At 64.2% G+C, this 18579-nt stretch overlaps 2 protein-coding genes across 4 annotated transcripts in view; one reads left to right on the forward strand and one right to left on the reverse strand.

Annotated features, from left to right (window-relative positions):
• Positions 1-278: 278 nt before the first annotated feature.
• TNFRSF14 (TNF receptor superfamily member 14) lies at positions 279-5679 on the forward strand. 3 transcript variants are annotated; one of them, XM_036882609.2, is made up of 8 exons: positions 279-445; positions 1365-1472; positions 1724-1849; positions 2883-3038; positions 3149-3260; positions 3980-4185; positions 4937-4968; positions 5183-5679. In XM_036882609.2, the coding sequence occupies exons 1-8, from the start codon at positions 391-393 to the stop codon at positions 5447-5449; spliced, it is 1062 nt and encodes a 353-aa protein (XP_036738504.2). In that variant the 5' UTR covers positions 279-390; the 3' UTR covers positions 5450-5679. The 3 variants fall into 3 exon arrangements, with proteins under 3 accessions (XP_036738504.2, XP_036738505.2, XP_036738506.2); XM_036882610.2 differs by having other exon boundaries at positions 280-445; positions 3170-3260; XM_036882611.2 differs by lacking the exon at positions 2883-3038 and having other exon boundaries at positions 281-445; positions 3170-3260.
• A 5904-nt stretch (positions 5680-11583) lies between these two features.
• Positions 11584-18579, reverse strand: part of MMEL1 (membrane metalloendopeptidase like 1) — a 28927-nt gene continuing 21931 nt past the window's right edge. The window contains 15 exon segments of the mRNA XM_057501909.1: positions 11584-11978; positions 12059-12125; positions 12551-12574; positions 12576-12650; positions 13249-13314; positions 13398-13531; positions 14296-14415; positions 14761-14819; positions 15000-15103; positions 15452-15532; positions 15922-15995; positions 15998-16019; positions 16398-16526; positions 17794-17887; positions 18204-18340. Of these exon segments, the coding sequence (XP_057357892.1) occupies positions 11584-11978; positions 12059-12125; positions 12551-12574; positions 12576-12650; positions 13249-13314; positions 13398-13531; positions 14296-14415; positions 14761-14819; positions 15000-15103; positions 15452-15532; positions 15922-15995; positions 15998-16019; positions 16398-16526; positions 17794-17887; positions 18204-18340 (1581 nt within the window).

Here is an 18579-nt window from a genome sequence, read left to right on the forward strand (position 1 = left end):
CCAGGGGGCTGCTGAGGGCGAGGAGAGTGGCCTGGGGGCCTGCTTGGCTAGACTTGGGGCTCGAGCACCAAGGCGAGGGACGGTCCTTGGGCTATGCCCGCGCCTCCCCCGCTGCACAGCCGCCCCCTGACTGCCTGGCCTGACACCGGCTGGCCCCGCGCTGCCCGTGCCCACAGCCTGCTCCCTCCAGCCTGACAGTTACCCCAAAAACAAGCCTTAGGGGAGGAGCTGAAATACTTCCTGACCTCAGATAACTGCCTGGAAACGCAGTTTCTCTTTTTCTTTCACTTGTCACACTGAGTAGTTTCCTGGTCAAGTGCTGAAGATGGTCCTGCTTGCAGCGGGGCTGGGACACCTGGGGCCGAGGAATGAGGGGAGCTGAGGAGGGCCATGCGGCCTCTGAGAGGCTGGGGCCTGCCCCACGGGAGCCTGGGGCCTGTGCCTGGTGAGTCCCCAAGTCTCTGTGCGTGCCCCTCCCCGGTCCTGGGGCCCCACAGACACCCCTCCCTCCTGCCCTGTCCCGGGCCACGTCCTGCCCTGCTTACATGGACCTTTGTTCCCCACTGCCTGGCACTCTTGGGCAGACCCAGCCCCTTGGCATCCAGCCCCCAACGCTGGGCATGGTGGGCAGACAGGCAGGAAAGCCATGCCCACCACCAGCAGAAGCCCCCCTCCGTGGGTCCGGGTCCCACCACCCGTTCAGGCAGCAGGGAGCCCCCTACTGCCTGGCTGCTCTTGCGAAGGTGGTATGGGCTTGTGCCTTGTGCCAGGGGTTGGGGTGTGGGGGCTGGTCACCACACCCCCAGCTCTGTCCTGGGTGATAAGTTCCTGTTTGAGCAGGTGGGTGGAGTCCACAGCTGGGCTGGTGGGGAGAGCCTCCTCGCCAGTGTGGCCATGAGCCCAGGCACTTTCTCCCCATGCAGACCCCTGACCACCAGGTAGAGTCGGCCTGGACCCGCGTCCCTGAAACAGCCTCCCTCACCCCTTCCTCCCCTGGGCACTGAGCAGCCTATCTCCCGGCCACGCCTGTGAGCCCTCAGGGCCAGGCCTGCTCTGACCCTGCCAGCTCCCCAGGGCCCAGGTGCACAGGAGGGCCTGCAGGTTATCAGGCCCAGAGCAGCTCAGAGCTTCCCAGGGATGGGGGTCCCACACTTCCAGGCAGGGGACAGAGGCCAGAGGGCGACAGTCCCTAACCAGACTGGGGTCTTCCTGGCCAAGCCCCAGAGCTGTCCTGGGAGCCACCTCACCCCTCCCAGGGCACTGCCAGCTGAAGGGGAGGCTGCTGCCCCACATCACAGCAGCTACTGAGGCCGGGTGGGGCCCGGGCAGCTCCCTCCTCCCGATGCCTACCCTGTCCCCTCCAGGCCGCCTACCTCCTCCTCTTGAGGCACCCTTGCTGCATCCTGGCCTCACCCCCTGCAAGGAGGAGGAGTACCCAGTGGGGGCCGAGTGCTGCCCCAAGTGCAGCCCAGGTAGGCCCGGGCTTCGAGTGGGCGTGATGGCAGAGCCAGGCCCGGGTGCCAGGGCCCCTCGTTCTCCCAGGACGTTCCGACCCCAGGGCAGGCTCGCTGGTGGGAGGCGGCAGAGTGAGACGTGAGGTGGAGGCCCCAGCCCGGGTGCCCTTGGGAACCTGTGGGTGACGTCTCCCTGTGGGGGCTTCCAGGGGCAGTGACAGCAGCTGCCCAGGCTCCCCCCAGCCCACGCTGTGGCCCCCTGGCTGCAGGTTACCGGGTGAAGCAGGACTGTGGGGAGCTGACAGGCACTCTGTGTGTCCCCTGCACCCCAACAACATACACAGCCCACTTCAGCGGCCTGAGTGAGTGTCTGCCCTGCCGAGAGTGTGACCCAGGTGAGAGCGCCGAGCCTGCCCCTGCCCCCGCTCTGCCCTGTGTCCCCCCACCCAGCGCCTCTATCTCCAGGGCCCCCTGCAGCCCCTTGGTCCGGTGTGCCTCACCCAGGGTGCTCATGATGGTCCAACCACAGGCGGCCTTAGGCCCCATCCACACCTGCCTCTCACCTGAGGGGCTCCTGACCCCCTCACCCCATCACCCAGACTCTCCAGAGCTCAGGGACTCTATCATGTCACACAGGACCCTCTCTGGGGCAAACCCTGATGGAGCGGCGGGTCAGACACTGCCTCCCCAGCCTGGGGGTCCCAGCACAAGCCTTGACCCCTGTAGCAGGCAGATTCTCAGGACCCCAGCCCACCCCAAGGGGCCCGCCTGCTTCAGCCCTGGACCCTTGGCCTTCTTCCTGCCCAGGGCAGGTGTCTAGGAGGCGGGGCCCCAGAAGGAAGGGCACGACAGGGGCTGGAATGCTTTGGGACTTGGCATCAGGGGTGAGGGGCACAGTCTCAGCTGCACCCACTATCTTACCCCATGGGGACAGCACCTGAGTGGCTGGGGGCAGAGGGCAGATGAGGCTGTGCTCAGCAGGGCTAGGGATGGTCAGCTGAGGGAGCGGGTTTTCCTGTTTCCTGGGTGGGCACCCGTCGAGGGGCACCTGCAGGGGTGGGTGGCCTGGGCTGGGGCCCACCTCCTCAGCCACCCTGAGGCTGATGTGGGCTCCTTCCCGCAATGGCCCTTCTCATGGACAGCCTCTGTTGGCCACCCCCTGCCAGCCCTTCCAGGCTCGCTGTGGCCACCTGTGTCCCTCAGAGCCCTTCGGGCTCTCACACCTGTGTCAGCAGCTCTGAGCACCCGGTACTGGCTGAGCAGCGGCCACCCAGTGGAGTCCTGGGGTGGCGGCGGTGGCAGGCTCAGTGACACAGCAGGGCCGCAAAGCCAGCCACCCCTCCCCACAGCCTGGGCAGGGGCCCCTGGCACTCACCACTGCCCATGGCAGCCCCTGCTTGGCGCTCAGCTCCTTATCTCGGATCCCAGACATGGGCCTGGTGGTCAGGCGGAAGTGCTCCCCCACGGAGAACACCGTGTGCGGCTGTGACCAAGGCCACTTCTGCATCATAAGGGAGGAGGGCAATTGTGTTGAATGCCAGCCGCACACAGACTGCAGACCTGGCCAGAGGGTGCGGGAGAGAGGTGAGCTGGAAGGCCCTGGGCACCCTGACCCCCGGGTCCCTTGGAGAGACTGACCCCATACTCATGCCTGTGGGGAGAAGCCCACTGCCCTCCCGGCCTGGGCCCCTCAGCCTGGCCCTCTCATTTTGCAGGGACTGAGTGGCAGGACAGGGTGTGCGAGGACTGCCTTCCTGGGACCTTCTCCCCCAACGGGACTCTAGAGGAGTGCCTGCCTTGGACCCGGTAGGCGGTCCCGGGGGCTCTCAGCACTGAAGCCCCTGCAGGGGTCCCCCGGAAGCCCCCAGATCGGGCCCTCCCCCAGCAGAAGGACCACAGCCCCACCCTGGCCACTCCGTCATGTGTCTGTGTCCAGGAGGCCCTGCGGGAGCCCTGTGGCTCCCACACACCTCACAGGAGCCGAGAGCCACGTGTCAGCAGAGACTAGTTTCCTGGAGGCCAGAGGCCAGCCTTCCTGGTGCGGCCCCAGAGCCCCTGTCCTGCCCCTGTGGTCTGGGCAGCCCCCAGTGTCAGGGCTGAGGGGGCTTCCCAGGAGTCTGGGGTCAGTGTGGGGGATGTTCAGGAGAGTCTCAAGGTGAGGCTCCTGCCCCTCCTACACAGGACCCCCAAAGACCCATCCCGGTCCCAGAGCAGATGGGGCTCTGGAGTCTCTGGGGAGCCCAGGGTGACCAAGTGAGGCTCTGCAGGGGACGCAGGTGCCTGTGTCCCATCCTGCCCCCATCCCCTGGGTCCGTCCCTGACACAGCTCTCCTCCCGGCACGGCTCTCCCTGTCCCCTCCTTGCTGTCCCTCCCTCTTCTCCAGCAGCAGCAGTGGGGTTTGGAGACAGACAGTGCCGACCTTCACCTCTGAGCCTGGCTGTGCCACGGGGACCCTCCTAGGTGGACCTACGTGACATCAGGCCAGTGTGTTCTGCTCCACGTCCCTGCCACTCCTGTCTCCTAGGTGCAAAGGCCTGTTTGAGGCAGAAGCAAACCCTGGGACAAACAACACAGACGTCACGTGCTACTCCTGGGGCCAAGCTTTTTTGGGCCTGACTTTTGTCCTGGTTGTGCTTGGTGGTGGTGTAACCCTCATCTGTGTATGGCTGAGACAGAGAACGCGTGGTGAGGGAAGGTGCCTGGGCCCACCAGGGCTCAGGTCCCCAGCAGGTACATCTCAGGCCCTCCCAGGCTCTGTCCCTCCATCCAGCATCTCCAGGACTCCCTGGACCCTTCTCAGGGGTGGCCGCTGCTGGTTGGGGAGCAGGCTTCCTGCTAATCGGGAGCCCTGTTATCTAAGAGCCTTGGGGGTTGGGAGCTAAGAGACTGAGCTCCTTTGCAGGGAGCCACCTGCCTCCCCGGGCCCACTGCTCACCTCAGGCTGCGAACAGCTTGGAGGGTCAGTATCTGCCTCACTGTGGCAAGGCTGTGTTCCCCCTGACACTGTGTCATTCATTCCTGTGTTGGTTCATTCATTCACTCCTTTGACCACTTCTGTTTTGCTCCCCATCGGGGCCTGGTGCAGCTGGACCCCAGCACCTGTTCCAGCTCAGCCTCTGGGGGGCCCACGCATGCCCATGGGGCAGCAGGCACTCCTAAATCCTCACTTTGGGACCCCAGGCTGCAAGGAGGTGTCAGGGTCCCAGGCCCTGCGTCTCTTCTCACCCAACTCTGGGCACCTGCTCTTGAGGGGTGCAGGAGCTCCTCTGTGCTCACCCACTCACCCACATGCTGGTCAGATTGGGGTGGAATGAGTTTGGCAGCTATGGAGGTGGGCATGGGTTCCCCCATGTCTGTCTCATCATGTTCTGGGCCCCCAGGGAAGAAGCCTGGCAGCGGCCCTGACCACATCGGTCTCCTCAAGACGGTGGGGACGCCCCGGCTGCGTGGCCCCTCTCTGACAGTCCGTCTCTCTTTGCAGGACTGCTCACCAAGAGGACAGTCTCTCCCCAGGTACTGTTGCTCGTCCTCCACTCTCCCTGGAGGGGCTGCTGCTGGGCAGGGGCTCCCAGTCCTCTGGGGGCTCTGAGTCCTGGTCTTCAGCCTTGCTGTGTTGGGATGGAGGCCACAAAGTGCTCCCCTTAGAAGCCCGGGCTGACCCTGAGCATCACAAGGCCCATGGGCTGTGGCTGGCTGGCCGGGGCTTCACACTGAACATACCCTGCAGGAGGCAGGAGCACGTGCTGCAGCTGACCAGGCCCTGCCGGCGGTGCCTGATGTCACCACTGTGGCTGTGGAGGAGACAGCGTCTGTGCTCACCAAAATGGACCAACCGATCAGATGGCTCAAGGAGGAAGACCACGGTGGACCCACTCCTGGGCGCGAGTCAGACTCCACCCAGTACCCAGAGGTCACTGCTCTCATGAGGGGCCCTAGCCCTCCCCTCACTCCCGAGCTGCCCACGTGCAGACCCAGCCGTTTAAGGACACAGTGACAAGCCACTCCTGGCTGCACACCCTGCCTGGTCCCCAGCCCTTCATCCTCAACTTGCTCATGTGTGGGGTGTCTTGGGGACACCTGCCTCCTGGGTGGGGACCACATGGGATGGGCCAGGAACGCGGCAGGACATGAGTATCACACAGGGAAGGAGCCCCTTATTGGAGTGTGTTCTGTTCTGTGTCTCCATTTGTTAGGAAAAATATCTTTTTAAAAACGTTTTGAGAATGTGCATCTTGTGGTTCCTAAAGATGGGACTAAGAGGTCAGGTGGCCTGCCCAGGCTGCTGGGACACACTAGTACGTGGCCTTTGTGCCTGCAGCCTGGCTCCAGGGTGAGAGCAGAGCTGGGCAGCGGGACTGCAGGAGATTCTTGTCTGCCTCCCGCGTGCACTGGGCTGGCACCCTGAGCCTGGAGGGCCCTCGGAGGAGGCTGCTCCTGCCTATGCAACAGACATGCTGACGCCCACCCACTTGCTGTAGAGCCTGGGATGCCTGGAGCTCGGTGCAGTGGGGGCTAGCTGAGGCCAGGGCTGCTCTCTCCTGCTCATCCCCCAGTTGGTGCCCCCAGGCTTCAGACACCTTTATAAATTAAGCCCTGAGCACCAATTAGCCGACTTTCTCATTGTTCCTGATGGCAGAGCCAGGCCCGGGTGCCAGGGCCCCTTGTCCTCCCAGGACGTTCCAACCCCAGGGCAGCCTCGCTGGTGGGAGGCGGCGGAGTGAGACGTGAGGTGGAGTGCCCCGGGAGCCCCTCTGGGTGCTCAGGGAAGGCGCACGTGCCTCTCACTCAGCCCCATGGGGCCTCACGGGCCTCCCCGCCTCTGCGGTCTGGACAGTCACTTTCTGCAGAGCTGTGTGCTCAGGAATGTTTGGAGGGGACAGTCACCCCGTTTGAGTAGAAGCTGAGACAGGCGATGGAACCTGGGGGGCTCCCGCTGTGGCCTCGGCGTCGGAAGTGTAAACGCTTCAGGTGCAGCCCCACCACGGGAAACCCAGGGGGCTGCTGAGGGCGAGGAGAGTGGCCTGGGGGCCTGCTTGGCTAGACTTGGGGCTCGAGCACCAAGGCGAGGGACGGTCCTTGGGCTATGCCCGCGCCTCCCCCGCTGCACAGCCGCTCCCTGACTGCCTGGCCTGACACCGGCTGGCCCTGCGCTGCCCGTGCCCACAGCCTGCTCCCTCCAGCCTGACAGTTGCCCCAAAAACAAGCCTTAGGGGAGGAGCTGAAATACTTCCTGGCCTCAGATAACTGCCTGGAAACGCAGTTTCTCTTTTTCTTTCACTTGCCACACTGAGTAGTTTCCTGGTCAAGTGCTGAAGATGGTCCTGCTCGCAGCGGGGCTGTTCCTGGCCTCCCAGGGTCCTCCCTGCCCCACATACCTGGGGTCCAGCTCCTATGCCTGCTGGCTGCCTTCAGCTCCAGCATGCAGACCACTGGCAGGCGATGCCAAGGACACAGGAGGAGCCCTGGACTCTCTTTCTGGGGGTGTCCCTGAAGCTGGCTACAGGTGTTCCAGGATGCCAGTGAGGCAGCCCCTCCTCACAGAATCCATCCTGGGCCTGGGGGCTGCCCCTGAGCTCTGGAGTGGTGGCATCTCCCCCCTCGTTCCCTCCCTGGGGGGCAGGGGTTCTGGCCCTGTCAAGTCTTCCAGACCCCCCTTCCCGCCATCAATGCCGGGGTAACGGGCTCTCTTTGTGACCTGGCTACTTGATTTCTGCTCTGGTGCCGGGACCTTCAGCCACCCTCCAGGGTGGGCGGCAGGTAAGCAGCAGCAGCCCCGCTGTTTGGCCTTCCGTTTCCCATCTCTGCTGGGGGTCCCCTGGAATACGGTGAGGGGCCAGGAGGAGTCCTCCCCAAACCCAAGGCGGAGGGCTGTCCCTTCCTTCTCCGGGTCCAGGCTCCCAGGGCTGTGGGTGGGGCGGCCCAGTGCAGGGCCTGCCCAGGGGCACCCACCATCTGTGTGGTCTTGGCCCTACCTCTGGGCCGCGGGCCCTCATCAGTAGAACTGGGTGACACTGAAACGTGTCACAGGCTGTCGTGAGAAATGACAAATCCACAGAGCACCTGCTAAGCCGCTCTTACCTCTTCCGGGTCCCTTCTTCCCAGAGCTGGGGGTTAAAAGTGGGTATTTGGCTGGCAAGTCATTACCAGTATTTTATGCTCAAAGCGAACATGGGCGTGTCGTTGAGTAAACGCTGCGTTCACACGGATTCTCAAGCTGAAACAAGGCCACGAGAAGAGGCCAGGCCTCGCCCCTTCCGCCGGCTGGGACCCCCGCCCGGCCGCCAGGCCCGAGACCCGCGCGAGCGCACCCCCAGTCCAAGCGAACCGCGCCCCACGTCGCTGACGCGCCTCTCCGGGCCAGAAAGCCTGCGCCCGCCCCCGCGACCAGGGGACCACGGGACCACGGGAACACGGGACCGCCGCCCCGCCGCCCCTCCTCCCCAGGCCCAGCGAGGCCGCCACCGCCGACCCGCGCCGCACTCTGCGCAGGCGCACCGCGTGCCGCTGACGAGCGCAGGGCGGCCGGTCTGGGGCCGCGACTGGGGCGGGGCCAGCGGGGCCTGGGCGAGACCAGGACGGGGCGGGGCCGGCCTGGCTTGAGCGGCCTGGGGCGCGGGAAGGTCGGACCCCTGTGTCGTAGGGCGGGGCCGGGGGCCGGGCCTGCCGCAGGGAGTGGAGCGGGCCGCTGGTGTGAGCGCTGTGAGCCTGGCCCGCGTGGGCGCGTGTCCTGGAGCACGCGGTGGCCGGGTGGGGAGGCCGGAGGGGTGCAGAGCGGTGGGTTCGGGCCCGGGATCTGCCCAGGCGCCCTGGCAGCGCATCCGGCGTCGGCGACCTGGGGTCGGGAGAGGGTCGTGGGGCGGCGGCGCGGGCTGGGCGTGCGCGGTGCTGGCTGGGGACCCAGGGCTCCGGGGCGCGTTGGGAGAGCGGGCGGTGGTCCCCGCCCCGCTCCGCGTAGGCAGTGGAGCTGCGGAACCTGTGGCAGGAGCAGGCGCGCGTGGCTGCCGGACTGCGGAGCTTCGGCTGCATGTGGTCCCCGCCCCGGTCACGCGGGGTCGCCCGGGACCTCAGCAGCCTCAGGAGCCTCCGGGACCAGCATGGCGTGCGCCTGGTGCGCTTGGGGCGCAAGGCCCCGCGCCTGCGGGAGTTTCTGGACGGCGACTACTTCGCAGGAAACTGCCTGTGCTCTCCGCTCGCCTCCCATTGCTGACCCCCCAGCTCCCCTGAGGCCCTTCCCGAAACTCAGGGTGTTAGGAAAGAGTATAAAACCTAAATGTGATTTATTCCCACTAGGATGTTTAAACATTTTAAGAGTAAGGTATTAACAAAGGGCCACGTGGTGGAAGCTGCTCGGGCTGAGAGTGGGGGTGGGGGAATTGATAAGGGCCTGGCAATACCTGTTTGGGTTTTTTAAACCTACCAATAAAATTAAGACAAATGTAAAGGAAAGATATAACTGGCTTAGGCGACGTCCGGGAAAGAATGTAAACCCTGTAGTACTCAGCCAATGAGGAAGCAGGGGAGGGACTCGCGCACTAGGATAGATTATTGGCGCCAAACTCCCCAGGTGTGCCAGCCCACCAGACACCTGATCTTGCAAGACCGTCATTAAAGTCTCGCTCTGCTGTTCTCTTTGTCTGTCCACTTATTGAATTTGGACCAGTGAGTGTGTTTCTCACAAGGGCATTCGCTGTCCCCTCCTTGCCTAGCCGAACCCTCTATCCAGGAGAGGCCCGGGCATGCTCCTCTGTCAGTTCCCCTCATCTCTCCTTCCATCATCTGTGGCCCCACCCACATCCCCCAGCCCTGATGTCTGCGCTGTGCGCGGGCAGGGCGGCAGGGCTGGTGGTAACAGTGCCCTCGAATCAGGACTAAGGGTCCTGATTACTGGGTCAACTGCAAGCTCCTCACCTCCCCAGGAGGCAGAAGTCCCCCCACCCTTGGTTACTGCTGATGAGACCCTGAACTTCCCCAGACGTTCCTGCACCAGCAGGAGGAGCTGGGATGAGCTCAGGCTGTGCCCCCCCATCCCCCCTGCTGGACACGTCTCCCGGCACCCATGATGTGCCCTGGCAGAGCCCTGGGCCCAGTGGTAGAGTCCAGACAAGCCCTGCCCCTCCCTTTCCCTATCACCCCTGGGCCTCTGCCCCTCCTCTAACACTGGGTATGCAGCCCTGCTCTGCTCCTTCTGGCCCTGGACTGGTGAGCTGGGTACCAAGGGTGAACAGAGGGCTGGATGCACAAAGGTGAGCCAGGGTGCTAGGTGGGCCTGGGGCACACACCTGCTGCCTTCCAGAACTCTACCTGGAGGATAGAGGCAGTTCTACAAGGAGCTGGGCTGCAAGCGGTGAGTGGGCTAGGCAGGTGCACACCGGGGTCTACCCTTCTCCTTGCCACTCCTCTGGGCAAGCTGGCCCGTGGCGTTCAGCCAGCCCTTCTGCTGGGCTTTCTCCTGGGTGCTGGGTGTCTGTTATAGGCCATAAGTTAGACTTCTCACCCAGGACCTGCCCACAGCAGACTGCAGACGGGGCTTGGAGCCTAGTGCCCCAGCCAGGGACCATCCCAGCCACCTTGGATGCCAGTGCTACAGGCTGGTGGTCTCACTTGATTGGTGGCACTAGCTGAGCCAGATCTCTGGGCTCGGTCTACGATTCCTGCAACCTCTGTGGGGTGCTGGCCACTGGGCTGTTCCCGGCTGGGCAGGTACTCCTGTGGGCCCTATGCCTGCTGAGCCCTGTGAGATGGGGTGGGATGTGCGCATGGTAACTGGCCTGTGTCTCTGGTGGCGACTAGAGGTTGGCCGCTAGGACCACACCGCGACAGTTACCTCAGACTGTCGCTGTGTGGGATGCCCAGAACGGTCCTTCCTCTCTTCAGGTCATGGACTGTGGTGGGAGGGACGGGCTGCTCTTGGCCCCCGGGAGTATGGCTGGTCTGATGGGCCTTCTGCTGTCCTCCTGTGATGAGGAGGCGTACGCGAGGTGAAGGCCTCTGAAGGTCCGGGAGGTGCCAGCTGCCCTGGGCACACTGGGAGTTGGATGTGAAGAATTGCCCGGAACCTCTGGGCTGAGCTGCTCACCTCTGCCTGACCTGCAGGCTGCAGAGACCATTAAACTGCGGTTTGCCCCCTGCGTCTCCTCACTGGCTCTGAGCCCTGCGCCCTTGGCAGCCCCCACCCCGATGGCTGTTGGTCTGCTCCGGGCCAGCCAGCTGATCTTATCCCCTAGGACAGGCCCTTTCCCTGGAGCGGGGGGCGGTGGCCTCGCTCCGGCGGCCTCCCTGGAGACCTCAAGCCTCTGGGGCATGAGGGTCAGGAGTCTGGGGACAGGCCCAGGGGTCCGCTGGTGGCTAACTGAGTTTCCAGTTGGCCCAGGGAGGGTGTGGTTTCCACTCTTCCTGCTGGTGCCTGGTGGACCACGGGAGAGGGCTGTTCTGCCGGAAGGGCCTTCATGTCATGAAATGAGGGTCCTTGTCATTTGCACCCTGGCCAGGGAGAGTCTAGCTCATGTCCAGCGCCCACCCCACACCTTCCCTGAGGAGCACAACAGGGACCTCAAACCTAGGAGGCCCAGAGCAGAACTCTGCCCTGTCCCCGTTGAGCTCTTGGTCTGAGTGGGTTCAGATGACCTCGGCCCCTCGCTATGCCCACTGGCCGGGGCCTGGGTGACCACAGTGGCCTCCTGGCCGGCCTCCCTGCCTCCCCCACCCCCACCCTGCGGGTGATCCAGAGCTCCTCTCTAGCCATTTAAAGACTCAGGGCAGGTGACAGTGTCACTTTGTGGTTCAGCGCCCCCTCCTGGTTTCCCATCAGAGTGGTGCCCAGATTCTAGGCTGAGGCTCCACTGTCCCCTCCGCCCACCTCCTGAGCTCAGCCAGCTCTTCCTCAGTTGGCAGCCCCTCCCACCCATGTGGGCCCCAGGGCCAGCATCTGGGGGTACCCTGGTCACTGCTGTGGCCCCAGCACCAACCTCCTGGGGAGACTTGTGGGGGCGCTGCTCCCTCCGCAGAGAGCCTCGCCCTTTCCCATTGGCTGGCTGCTGTTTTGCCCAAGCAGAGCCAGGTGGTCTGGTGGCAGACAGAGCTGGGCGCTCACCCTCGGTGTGGCCATCCTGTCTGCCTGCCCAGGCCCTCTTAGACAAGGCACACAACTGCTCTGAAGTGTTTACTTAGTTCAGGCCTGAAGGTCGTGGACATCTGATGAAGGCAGTCTTTGGACAGCAGGTAGAAGCCAGTTAACCGTGTCTGCAGGGTGCCAGGGGGCAGCCTTGAGACCCAGGGTGGCGCGGAGGGGGGACCTGGTGGGGTGTGCTCACCACTGTGTCCGGGGTGGCGGCTGCACTCCAGGCCAGGAGGAGGATGCACATGGGTCCCTGCCGGCTGCACCGGCTCCATGCAGGCAGGACGGCCTGGCCTCGGCTGCCAGATGTGGCATCGCCGGTGTGGGTGCATGGGGGTGCCCGGGGCACAATGAAAGGCATCTGAGAAGGCGGCCAGATTCTGCAGTGAGCCCAGCACCCTGTGGGCGATGGAGGGGATGAGCCGTCCAGCTGGGTGGTGCCAGGAGGTAGGTGTGGGTGTGCGGGGTGGGGGCCACTTGCCTGTACTTGAGGGGAGTGGACATCAGTCTTTATGGACTGGATGGCGAACTCAGGCTGGTAGGATCCACACCACACCTGTGGGAACACGGGCATGGCTGCGGGACTGGGGGAGGGGTGGGCCTTGGGGATGGGATCAAGGAGAAAGGGGGTCCTGAAGAGATCTGGCCGGGCTTGGGGCAGCAGGATGGGAGAGTGGTCTCATTTTTGATGGCACAAAGGAGCCCCGCCAGTCCCACTGTCCCTTCTTGGGTCGGGGAGGGGGCTGGCCAGCTCCCCTGCCTCTGCAGCTACATCTGAATGATTCCCCAGCTTCAAATCCCTGCCATCCTCTTCCTCCAGGAAGGCCTCCTGGCCTGTCCCTTCTGCTCTGTCCAGCTTGCTTGCCCACAGTGCTCCTGGAGCTCCCCATAGTAGAGGCCCTCCAAAGATGTGCACAGGGAGGGAGTTCCCGCCAGCGTGGAGGCAGGTGGAGGCAGGTGGGAGGGGATCTGCAACCCGACCTGGGCGCAGCTTATGAAGAACAGCTAGCTGGTCATAGGTTAGTTCCAGTCCTGGCAGCTGCTGATCCTTGCCGCCTTCTGCTGTCCACTTGAGGTAAGCCTGCAGGCATCAAACAGGTGCTGGGCCGGGCGGACGCTGGGGCCTAAGGGCCTACCCTCCCTCCAGGGCCGCACAGGCTGGCTGGGACTGGGAGTCCTCAGACCCGCGCAGAATGGAGGTCTGGTTCCTCGGCCTACCCTGGTGGGGGTCCTGCTTCTGTAGCTCAGGGCCCTTTGAGCACTCCCAGGGACACAAGCTCACTGCCTTAACAACTCAGTGGCCATCCAAATGCCCAGAGTGGCTGGGCTCTGGGGGACACCCTGTCCAGGCAGCTGGCTGCGCAGTGCCCGCCTAGGATGTGCTCCTGAAGCCCAGTCTGAGGTCGCAGGGCAGCAGTGCTGCTGAGGCTGGAAGGTGTGTGGTGGCCATTTCTACCTTACTTGGAGATGGACAGTGGCTTCCCCGGAGCGTGGAGGTCTCAAATGAGGCCGGGGAAATGTGGGCAGAGCAGCCTCGGTGGCACCCATCCGCCCAGGGCCAGGCAGGCTCCCCCAGGGCACTGCTGTCTCCCAGCTCCGATGGAGAAGGGTCCAGGATCCACCTTGGCTTGGTTAGGGGGCAGGCTCCTACCTCCTCCAGGGGCCCCTGTTGGACGCACCTTGTATGCCTGCCGCACCCCTCCATTGTCTGCGATGTTCTCCCCAAGTGTGCTGAATCCATTCACCTGCACATCAGAGACGGGCTGGCAGGACAGCCTGGGCCCCCTCCCTGGACCTCCCACGGGCCAGGGGCTGTGCTGCCTCTCACGGTCTGCTTTTCCGCCAGGTCCCAAGAGTAGTTCCCGTATGGGTAGGTCATGCACTCTGCCTGCCTCCGGAAGGGCCGGGCTGAGCGCTTGCTCCACCAGTCGTGCATGTTGCCGTCCATGTCGAAGTTCCGGCCTGGTGGGGGCAGAGGCAGGCTGCCCCCCAGCACCAGGCCTCCCTGCACGTGCACCCAGGAACCCAGTACCAGGAGCTCCAGTTTGTGAGCAGAAAGCAGGCCCTGGTAGGGCTCAGAGAGGTCAGCATGTTGCCACAGTGGCTCAGGCTGGGAGAGCGAGAAGTTTGGTGGTCTTCCACGCCATCCCAAGGCTAGGGCCCGGGGTCTCGGGTCCCAGGGTCCCAGAGGCACGGTCGCCTAATGACTCTTACTGTGATGTTCAAACTCTCTAAACCCTGGATGAGGGGAGCACATGGTCCCTAGGGACATGGGGCTGCCTGTGGGAAAACCAGCCTCCCCTGTGGCAGCTGGAACCAGGCAGATGGCCCGCCTGAGAGCAGAGGTGGCCGTGCTGGTCAGCGTGTCCACGAGGACGCTGGCTGCCCCAGAGCGACACGGAGCCTGTGGCTATTCCCGTTCCACCAGCGGGGGAGGGGGCGGCCAGTTAATAGGGCCGTGTTAGGACTGGGCTGGAGCCCTTGTGTCCTCTGCCTCTGAAGCTCCCCAGGGCGCCTGGCAAGCCCTTCCCTGCCTTGGGCCTCACACGCCCACCTGAATCACGGAGGAGTTGCAGGAACAGCTCCAAGCCCCTGGCTGACTTGCCCTCAGTCCCCTGTTATGCTCTCCAGCAGGGAGGGGGTGGAAGGGGAGGGTGGAGGGGAGGGAGGGGAGGGGCGGGTGTGACCTGGAGATGAGGCTCTGGCCCTCCAGGCAGCCCCTCTACCATCGTCATCGAAGCCGTGGGTGATCTCGTGCCTGATCACCATACCGATGCCCCCGAAACTCAGGGCCTGCGGCTGCTCCTTGCTGAAGAAAGGGGGCTGCAGGATCCCAGCAGGGAACACTGTGGGGCCACGAGGGGCCTGTGCGGGGCTCTGCCACTTCTCATGCCACACTCCCTCTTGTCAGGAGGAAAGGCCCGGGCTCCCAAGGTCCCAGATCCCGTGTGCAGCAGACGAGGCCCACTGGGCTGCCTTTGGGGAGAGCCCTCGCTGCCCCCTGCCTCCGCCCAACGCCCTCCTCAGGGACCCAGCAGGCTGCCCCTCACAGGGCCGGTGGGTGAGGCCTACAAGTGGGACAGGCAGTACTTGCTCCCTTCTGGAGGTCAGGCTGGCTGCCCCTGAGGGAGGGATGGGGCTGCTGGTTGCATGTTCTCTGGGGTTGGGGCGCAGGGGGTGCTTGAACCTACCAATCTGGTTTTGGTTTGGGGAGTAGAACGCATTCACCACAGCTGCCCCAATGATCCAGTGTGATAAACAAGCTGGTGACGGGGAGCCTGCGGCTCTGGGGCCCTCCCTCCAGGCCCTGCACCCGGTGGACCAGAGCCCACCTGAGGGCCCATGGGTGCCACAGCAGCTCAGTGATAGCCAGGCAGAGTCTGGGCCCACATGAAGCCCAGCGCCTGGCCTGCTGCCCCGCCCCACTCACAGGTTCCGATCCGCCTTCTCTCACAGCCTCTTGGGGCTCCGGTGGGCACTGGCTGCGAGGTTCTGAAGCCTGTTCTCAAAGTGCTGGTCCTCCAAAAGGTTGAGCTGCAGGGGAGGGGTGGTTGCTGCCTGGTGTGCCGAGGGGTCCTCCAGGGCTGGGGCCGGGGCCAGGGCGGGTCAAGGGCGGCTGGGACCTGGCCGCCTCAGGACGAGCTGGGCAGTGCAGCCTGGGGCCAGCGGGCTCTGGGGGTGCAGGGGGCTGGGGGTCCGGCCCTGGCTCTGTGTCTCTCCTGGCCTCAGCTTCCACGTGGGTAGCAGAGGGTGGGGTGGAGCCCCCCCGGCACATGGGGAGCTGGCGACAGAGCACCCCATGCCCCAGGTAATCCAGGGCCACGGTCTGTGGGGAGGGGACAGGGGGGCTCTTGAGGGCGCCCTGGATGGGGTGGGGCACACGGTGGAATGCTCCTCGCCCAGGTGCTTGTTCTCCTCCAGAATGTAGTTGGGGTGGCCGGTCTGCTCCCGGATGCCCACGGCCTGGGGAGGAGAGGGGGCATCTACGCTGCCTCCCTGCCATGGGGTTGAGGGGCTCGGGGCTTGGCCCTCCCTGCCAGCTCTGGGGAGGTTCGCCGGGATAGACAGCGCAGGCCCAGCCCAAGGCTGCCCTTGGCCCTGGACAGACGGGTCTGCTGTGAGGGCCCAGAGGGGCCCCGCCCCCACTGCCGTGCTTGCCCCCCACCCTCGCCGGGGTCTCTTGGGCGCTCCCGGGCTCGCATCCTGTGCTGCCTCTGCCCACTGCCCCTTCCTAGAGAGCCAACCCAGCCCCAGTGACCTCTCTAAAGTGGGCGTGAGGGGGGCCCTCGTGCCCACAGCCCTGGGACTGCCCTCCCATGCTGGCCGCAGCGCCCCAGCGCCCGCCCACCCACCTTCTCTTGGGCCACTTTCTTAGACTCTTCGTGCACCCAGTCCAGCTCGCCCAGACTCTCCATGAACGCCACAGCACCCTGTCGGTGAGCTCTCTGACCTGGGGGTGCACAGGGTCACCCTCAGCACCATGGCCTCTGCAGGACTCTGGGCCTAAGCCCTAACCCTGGCCTTGGACTGCTGCGACTGCAGTAGGCTGGGGGCCCGGGGCTGAGGGTAGCCCCCTGGAGGCACAACTTGTAGGCCTTGTACCCCCTTCCAAAATGGGCCTGCAGGGTGCTGGGCCAGGGTGGTGGCCACTGGGAGCAGAGTGGGGCAGCTGAGGCTCCCCTGGCACCAAACAGGCACCTGTGGCCGGGGGCAGCTGGGCCCCTGGCAGGGAGTGTCCATCCAGGGGTTGGTGATGTGACCTGCTCCTCCCCCCTGTCCCTGCAGGGGTGCTGGGCCCGGCACAGGCTGGCCTGGGAAGAGCACCCACCACACTCTTGCTGTCTCTGGAGAAGGCCACCTTCACCTACAGGGAGCCCACAGCACTCTCCATGTTGCTGTTGACGTAGCTGACGCACTCCCACCAGCGCACCTTCTCCACCGTTGTGCCATACAGCGCCTGGTGGCCCCCACACACTCACTGTCCCAGTGCATTACTGATGCCCACTCCCCGTCCTTTGCCTCAGGGTGCCCAGGGGCCCGTGGGGACACAGGGAGCTCAGACCCCCTTTGCACGCTGGCTGTGAGTGTGGGCACCACTGAGTGTGTGTTCCTGGGAGGGCTCCCTGACCCAGGCTGGGAGTTGGTCTTTCCCCTTGGGGATGGGGGGACAAGCTTGGCCCCAAGCTCCTTGTCCCAGCCCTCGCCACCCTGGCCGGCTGTTTGGCTGGACCCCATCCCCAAGCCCAGGCCGAGCTTGACCCAGGAGCAGGCCCTGGGACCGTGTCCTGCTCGGCTGAGAGCCACCAGCTCTCCAGCCCAGTGTTGCTGTCACCTAAGTGGTGATGGGTGTGCCTGCTGACCTGTCCCTACGGATGCAGGGGCACAAGGTGGAAATGTGTCCCCATAGGATTCCTGGCCCCAAATCTGCCCAGCATCCCACCACATCTTCCTGGGCTTTGGGGTGTTTGGCCCCTGAGAGGCCAGTATGACCCTTTCTCCTTGGAGCTCTGGGACACTGCTCCCTCCCAGATGCTGGCCAACGTCCTGTGGGACAAGCCAGGTAGGAATGCCGACTGTCCCAACCCGCCGCCCCTCCCTGCACAGCCACTGCCCTTCCCCACCCCTCCCACTGCCCTGGCGGAGCAGCTCGGAGCGCCCTGACTCTGCGCCCCTCACCCCCACCTGCACCTTGACTGACAGACGCCAGCACCCCCTCTGCTGCTCACCCCCACCTGGATGGACACCTGCCCTGACTCTGGCTGTCCCCCCAGCAGCCAGAATGACCACCCAAGTGGGTCCTGCTCTTCAGGCCTCTGCAGCTCTCATGCAGGGGGATCCTCCTGCAGCTCTGCCCCATGCTGCCGTCCCCTGCCTCCCTCCCTGACCTCGCCTTTCTCCTTCCCCCATGTGGCCCCAGGACCTCTGCCCTAGCTGGGTCTGTTCCCTCTGAGTCCGTCCTCAGTGTCTTCATGTCTGTGTCACTCCTGCCTTAAGTCTCTGGTGTCACCTGCACAGAGGCCTCCCTGCCCCCAGCTGTTGCCCTCACAATCCTGCTTGTTGGTTTTGCAAGAGCAGATCTCTGGTTTGTTGATTGCCTTTTGTCCACCTACTCCAAGGGGGCAGGTGCCTCGCCGGCCTGGCCCCTGGCTCCGACCCTGGTGCGGACCTCAGTGCTTGGCCCACAGCAGATGCCCAGTGTCATAAACAGAGTAAAGGTCACTCACCCTGCGGTGGTTTGCACGTGCATCCTTGAATCGCTGGCCCAGGCCGCTAATGCGATCCAGCACCAGGTGCCAGACCAGGTAGTTCTGCATGGCTCTGTGGTGGGGGAAGGGAGGACAGGTGAGCAGGGGGTTTTCCTGGGGAGGGGATATGGCTTATGCATCCCTGGCCAGTAGTTTCTGCCCCCAGCAGGGAATTCAAGGCAGTGGAGGAAACCTCAAGGACTGCCCCCAGATGCAGCCTGTCTGCCATCAGAGGCTTGAGATGCCTCCGGTGGGAGACCCCCTGGTTGCTAACACTTAACCTGCCTGTGTCCCTCACACCTCAGAGTCAGTGCTTGCAGGGTCCTCTCCAGAGAAGAGGCGCAGAGGTGCAGAGGCCAAGGCCTCTCGGGACTGTCCCTGGGCCTCACCTGGCTGAGGAGACACTGATGATGTGTTCCAGGTTCTGGAGGTAGGGAATGCTGCAGACCCCCACTTCCTCATCTGCCGGGAGCTTGATTCTGACAGAGGACAGCACAGATTGTGTGAAGAGAGCCCAGTTAAATCCCTGGGGAAGGAGAGAGTGGAGAGGACGAGGGGAGAGACAGGTAACACAGTTCCTGGGCAGTTTCTAAGAAACCCAGGCCCCTGCAGCCTATTCAGGAGGATGGGCACAGAGCGTCAGAATCTGGACAAAGGTGGGTGACGTCACCCCGAGCCCGAAGACTGTGGAAGATCGGAGATTGTGCCAATTACGTCGGAAAAACTGAAACATGATGGAAAAGCACAATGCAGCAAAAACCACAA

The sequence above is a fragment of the Manis pentadactyla genome, chromosome 4 (assembly GCF_030020395.1).
Source record: "Manis pentadactyla isolate mManPen7 chromosome 4, mManPen7.hap1, whole genome shotgun sequence".
In the NCBI taxonomy this organism is placed as follows: Eukaryota; Metazoa; Chordata; class Mammalia; order Pholidota; family Manidae; genus Manis; species Manis pentadactyla.

Bases quoted from the DNA above. Each gene is read 5' to 3' on its own strand.
- TNFRSF14 (XM_036882609.2), top strand. From the start codon at position 391: ATGCGGCCTCTGAGAGGCTGGGGCCTGCCCCACGGGAGCCTGGGGCCT. The intron at 3,039-3,148 runs GTGAGCTGGAAG...TGGGCCCCTCAG, and splicing joins CCAGAGGGTGCGGGAGAGAG to CCTGGCCCTCTCATTTTGCA. The intron at 4,186-4,936 runs GTACATCTCAGG...CTCTCTTTGCAG, and splicing joins AGGGCTCAGGTCCCCAGCAG to GACTGCTCACCAAGAGGACA.